The sequence below is a fragment of the Macaca mulatta genome, chromosome 5 (genome assembly GCF_049350105.2).
Source record: "Macaca mulatta isolate MMU2019108-1 chromosome 5, T2T-MMU8v2.0, whole genome shotgun sequence".
Lineage (NCBI taxonomy): Eukaryota > Metazoa > Chordata > Mammalia > Primates > Cercopithecidae > Macaca > Macaca mulatta.
The window spans coordinates 132,111,278-132,117,277 of NC_133410.1; the positions used below are offsets into that span (position 1 = coordinate 132,111,278).

At 39.8% G+C, this 6,000-nt stretch overlaps 1 protein-coding gene across 2 annotated transcripts in view; it reads left to right on the forward strand.

Moving 5' to 3' along the window:
- The window catches only part of AFG2A (AFG2 AAA ATPase homolog A), a 369,660-nt gene extending 366,999 nt beyond the window's left edge, over positions 1-2,661 (forward strand). For both annotated transcript variants that reach the window (XM_001104133.5, XM_015139177.3), the window contains exon 16: positions 1,448-2,661. In XM_001104133.5, the coding sequence (XP_001104133.2) occupies positions 1,448-1,624 (177 nt within the window). In that variant the 3' untranslated portion in view covers positions 1,625-2,661. The remainder of the gene's footprint in view (positions 1-1,447) is intronic.
- Positions 2,662-6,000: the final 3,339 nt, after the last annotated feature.

Consider the following 6,000-nt stretch of genomic DNA (forward strand, 5'->3'; position numbering starts at 1 on the left):
CAGAGAGGTGTGGGAGGGGACTCTTCCCACTTGGTCCCTTCACCTCCCTTTGTAGAGATCCCCTTAGAACACAGTGGAACCATCGGATAGCCAGTTTACCATGCTGGGCATTTCACAGGCTTTTACTGTGCTTATTAATTATCACATTCTTGTTTTCAAAAGAGCTCTTTTTGCACCAGAACATGTGATAAAGTGGTTTTACTAATCCCTTGAAGTTTTGTTTTTTCCTTCAACAAGATGATAGCCACTCTCTTTTTTCAGAAAAACATTAACATGCATAACCACTATAGTTAACTTCAGTGCTCATTAATGAAGCCCAGAACTAATAGTTACATTGTGGTAATTTGACAAAGCCATCTAAATCTATGCATGTTTTTGAAAGCTCCCTAAACATGCTGCTAAATCCCCTAAAAAGCTACTAAACTGCTTTGGCAGCCATTAGCCTAGCATAAGCAGAGGAACTCTTTTCAGTGAGTGAACAAACAGAGAAAATATGCTGAATGGCTGGACAAATGTGTTTCAGCTGGCCCTTTCATTTACCGATATAAGGGCGCAGTCAATATCAATCACTGTTTTCCCTGTTGCCCTGAAAATCACAATATCTCTTTTCATCCCTCAAGCTCTTTTCACTACCATAATGTGTCTTTAGAATGACACTGGCATCAGCCTGCTTCCGCTGTCTGAAGTCCAGAAAGCTTAAAAACACATTTCAGGATTCTTGAACCTTCCTCCCCTTCCGTTTTCCTACTGCCTCCTCCCTCCTCCCTCTGCATCCATTCCGCCCCCTCCCCAGATTCTTTTCAATTCTTCCAGCTTTCCTGGCTGAGTAAACAGCATTCACTTCTCTGTTCTAATGCAGCTCTCCAAAGTAAATGTTGACAACCCTATCTGATATTCCTGAGATTTAAGAACTCATTAAAGAGATACACATAAAGAAATGCTTTTACATGTGGGTAATACATCAAAGGTTGAAAGGAATGTGGAAACTGCTATGCCACGGTGTGTTGATGAGCAGGGCCTCACTCTGTATCAGAATATCTCCCCGCTCTGCCCTCCCTTGACCATTGGCTCCTGCCTCCCCCCACCACATAGACACATGCATCCTTTGCTATCCCATGTTAAAAGTATGTGCGTGCACAGCTACCTACCCTTACAGTTAAGAGCAAATGCCCTTAAAAGAAAATGCCACTTCTTAGATATCTTTTGGCACTCCTGGTTCTGAGTACTTAATACATTGCTTTGGGATGAAGGAAAGAACAGAATGCTCTGTATATGATTACCTTTTATCTTTTTGAAAACTTGAGTGGACTAATTCTTGCAGATAAATTTTAACGATGGGCATTTAGTTGTAGATGTTACCACAGATGAATATTTGGAATATTATATTTCTAAAAGAGTATTGATTGTTTTCTACCTCCTTTTATTTACTTATTTTTTAAAAATTCAGATTGTAGCCGTCTGCAGAGAGGCAGCTCTTCTGGCTCTGGAAGAAGACATTCAAGCCAATCTCATCATGAAAAGACATTTCACTCAGGCCTTGAGCACTGTGACACCTAGAATTCCTGAGTCATTGAGACGTTTTTATGAAGATTATCAAGAGAAGAGTGGGCTGCATACACTCTGAGAAAATATATATATTCAAAATGATGAAAATCCTTTCCAGAGAAAATTTGTTTCTTTTTAAAATTTTTTGAGTGTTAAAAAAATTTTTTACTAGGCAAAATGTTTGAATTATATTCAGTAGAATTTAGGGGCTTTGGTTCTTACGGGTTTTCAACTCATGTAAGTACAGTGACAATATCTCTGAGCATAAGTTTCAATTAGTTTTATCTGGAAATTTGTGGTGCGGTTTAAAAATCAAATGTTTAGCGTTTTCATTTGTGACCTAGTCTGTTCATCCCATGAAGCGATTTCTTTTTCCAGAATCTGTTTGAGTGTCTTTCTAAAAATCTGTTTTTGAGTGTCTTTCTAAAATGCCAAACGTGTTGGCATCAATTTTATACAGGGATATAAAAAAATGTATGTGGATAAATTTTTTTTAATCTTTATTTTTGAAAGCCAGTCAGTAATTTGGCCCAATGTGCCAGCCAGGCTTATGTGGCCTTGTTTTCAAATATGCATATATGTGTTATTAAAATTCACAGATGCATTTTTGCTTTAGTCTTCTTAATCTCTACCTATGGCCAAAAAATTTTTTTGAGAGATATTTTGAATAATACAATGCCCTTTGAAAGTTAGAAAACAAAATGTAAGTGTAAGCCCACTCTAAGCCTAGAGCAGTAGGCTTGGGATTTTGTTGTTATTGTTTTGTCTTGTTTTTTTGTTTGTTTGTTTGTTTTTGAGACAGAGTCTCACTCTGTCACCTAAGCTGGAGTACAGTGGCACGATCTCAGCTCACTGCAACCTCCGCCTCCTGAGTTCAAGCAATTCTCCTGCCTCAACCTCCTGAGTAGCTGGGATTACAAGCATGCACCACCACACGCAGCTGATTTTTGTATTTTAGTAGAGACAGCATTTCACCATGTTGGCCAGGCTGGTCTCGAACTGCTGGCCTCAGGTGATCCACCCACCTCAGCCTCCCAAAGTACTGGGATTATAGGCGTGAGCCACCGCACCTGGTCAGGCTATTTTTCTTTTTAATAAAATGCTATTAATAAATCATATGATGCACTCATGTTTTTACTTAACATATTTTCAGGGTACTAGTAAACTTTTTAGTTCAAAGATAGACCAAATTGTAGTCTTTTTTTTTTTTTTTTTTTTTTTTTTTTTTGAGACAGGAGTCTCGCTGCCCTGTCGCCCAGGCTGAAGTGCAATGGCACTATCTAGGCTCACTACAAGCTCTGTCTCCTGGGTTTACTTACGCCATTCTCCTGCCACAGCCTCCCGAGTAGCTGGGACTACAGGTGCCTGCCACCATGCCGGGCTAATTTTTATTTTTATTTTTATTTTTATTTTTATTTTGTATTTTTAGTAGAGATGGGGTTTCACCTTGTTAGCCAGGATGATCTCGATCTCCTGACCTCGTGATCCGCCCGCCTCGGCCTCCCGAAGTGCTAGGATTACAGGCATGAGCCACCGCTCCCAGCTGCCAAATTGTACTCTTAAGCATATTAAGTTGCATTCTAAATATGTATATTTATGCTTCTTATTGTTTATCCTCAGGATTTCTTCACACTTTATTACTTCATAAATACTCTTGAAAAAGCTTTCAGAAAGTGATTCTCTGACTTCAGATCAGAAACTGGCAATGGGAAGAATGTGCACTTAAACTTGATCGCTGTAGCTCTTTGAAAATTCCCAGAAAGACAGATCAGACAAGAAATACCTGATTATCAAAATAATGGGCTATACAGTTTTGTAGTGGCATATGTTCCTTGTTGTTTGTTTGTTTGTTTGTTTAGAGACAGGGTCTTGTTCTGTCACCCAGGCTGGAATGCAGTGGCACAGTCATAGCTCACTACAGCTTCAAACTCCTGGAGCTCAAGTGATCCTCCTGACTCAGCCTCCTGAATAGCTAGGAAAACAGGTGCACACCACCATGTCTGGCTAATTTTTTTTTTAAACAGAGAGAGAGTCTTGCTGTGTTGTCCAGGCTGGTCTCCAACTCCTGGCTGCAGGTGACCCTCCTGCCTCAGCTTCCCAAAGTGCTGAGATTACAGGTGTAAGCCACCATGCCCAGCCTGTGGTGACATATATTCTAAAGTCACATCTCAAATATTTCATCCTCAAATATATTTACATCCTCAAAAATACCAGATTTTCAAGACAACACTGGTTTACCAGTACATAAACCCACCCAGGGGTCAAAGAATATTACCATTTAAAACTGTGTTGTCAAATACAATAACCATTCATTATATCTGACCATTTTAATTAAATTAATTAAAATTAAATAATATTTATGAACTAGTTTATCAGACATATCAGCCACATTTCAAATGCTTAGTAGCCACATATGGCAAGGGTCTGCCTCACTGGAGAGAGTAGAAAACATTCCCATCATTCAGAAGGTTCTCTTGGACGCTGCAGATCTGGAAAATAAGACTTCCATATCGAAATAAATACAACCTCAAAACTTTTATGCTCTGTGTTCCCTTTAGTTGTTATTTACATAGAAAATCATGAAAAGAGAGAGGACCTTACCTTCTTCCCTATTAAATATATGGCTAAGGGCATAAGAAAATAAGAGGAAAACTTATCCCTCAGGGCCTAAACAAGAAAATGAAAGAAATCTCATTCCCAATAAAATAAAAACCAGAAGCTTGAAATGACCCTGGGGCAGGAGGCTGGGTGGTGGGGAGGAGGGTAGCAGTCCCAATCAACAAGTTTAGATATTAATGGCCACTCAAAGCCCTCAGCCCATATAACATGAAATTACAACTGAGCTCTGCACATAATGCTCAAGCTCTTTAATAACCAACACTCTCAGCACACGGGTAGACAAGAAAAGAAAAATCTCCTGCTGGCCAGGAAGACCACAAGGAGCCTTTCTGACTTGGCCTGTGCTTTTGATTTTTAAAACATTTTTAAAAAGAGGCCTCTCGAGGCCGGGCGCGGTGGCTCACGCCTGTAATCCCAGCACTTTGGGAGGCCAAGGCGGGCGGATCACGAGGTCAGGAGATCAAGACCATCCTGGCTAACATGGTGAAACCCCGTCTCTACTAAAAATTCAAAAAATTAACTGGGCATGGTGGCGGGCGCCTGTAGTCCCAGCTACACCGGAGGCTGAGGCAGCAAAATGGCGTGAACCCGGGAGGCGGAGCTTGCAGTGAGCTGAGATCCGGCCACTGCACTCCAGCCTGGGCGACAGAAGGAGACTCCATCTCAAAAAGAAAAAAAAAGAGGCCTCTCTGAGAATTCTGACTATGAGCTTACCTGCCCATGGCTTCAGGATTTGAATTCACACTGCCTTCAAATTCATGAAACCTCAAAACCTACAAATTAACTTAAAAACGTGGAGCCAACCTACAAATGCCCTGGAGGTAACTAGCACTTGCACTAGTTAGAGGAATGTATCCTCATCTCACAGGATTCCAAAAGCTAATGCCCAGCTTACCAAGGGCTTATAATCTCACAGGATGTGAAGCAGTGGGGCCTCAGATCTGCTGATGGGAGCGTAGATTGGTACAACCACTTTGGAAGGCAACTAGCTATCTAGCAATGTTGAAGACCCTATAATCTAATGGTTCTCCTAGGTGCATATCCCAGAGCAAGTCTCACGTTAGTGCAGTGAGATAGCGAACAGGAAAGTTCATACTACTATTATTTTTAAGTGGTAAGAACCTGGAAACAATCTAAATATCCATCAATAATAGATTCATATGATAGGCATACAATGGAATACTGTGGCAATAAAAAATATTTGGAGCTACATATGAAATAGGGATGAAACAGATGAACAAAGAATAATGTTTTAGAAGAATATGATATTTAAAATTTGAAGCATGAAAAATATATGTTTATGGGGGCATATATAGTGGAAGAATAAATGAAAAGAAAAGCACCAAATACTGGCAAAGAATTTCCTCAGGGGAGAAAAGTCAAGCTGCTTCAATTGTGTCAGTAATGTTTCATATCTTAAGGTGGACGATGGGAATATAGGTGCTGATTTAATATAGTCTGTACTTTTTGTGTACCTAAATATTTCATGATAATTTTTTAAAGATGGGCCTTAAACCAATACAGTCATACCATTTAACTCAGTTCCATGAATTTACAATGCAATCCACAGTGCCCACAACCCCATGTTTCTGGAAAATCAGGAGTACTGGGTACAATGGAATAAAATGCAAGAAGGCAAATAAGAGATCAGGCTTTTAGGACCTAGGAAACAAATTGAGAGAAATTTGTTGCTGAAAGTAATGTCTAGATGACACTCTCATTACCTGACAGGATGGGAGACATTATGTCTGGGAATAAGATATCTATTTCCATAGCCCTTTAGCCCTGCAAAGGAATTGGAAGTTATGAATTTTTAAAGATTTTAGAATATTATAT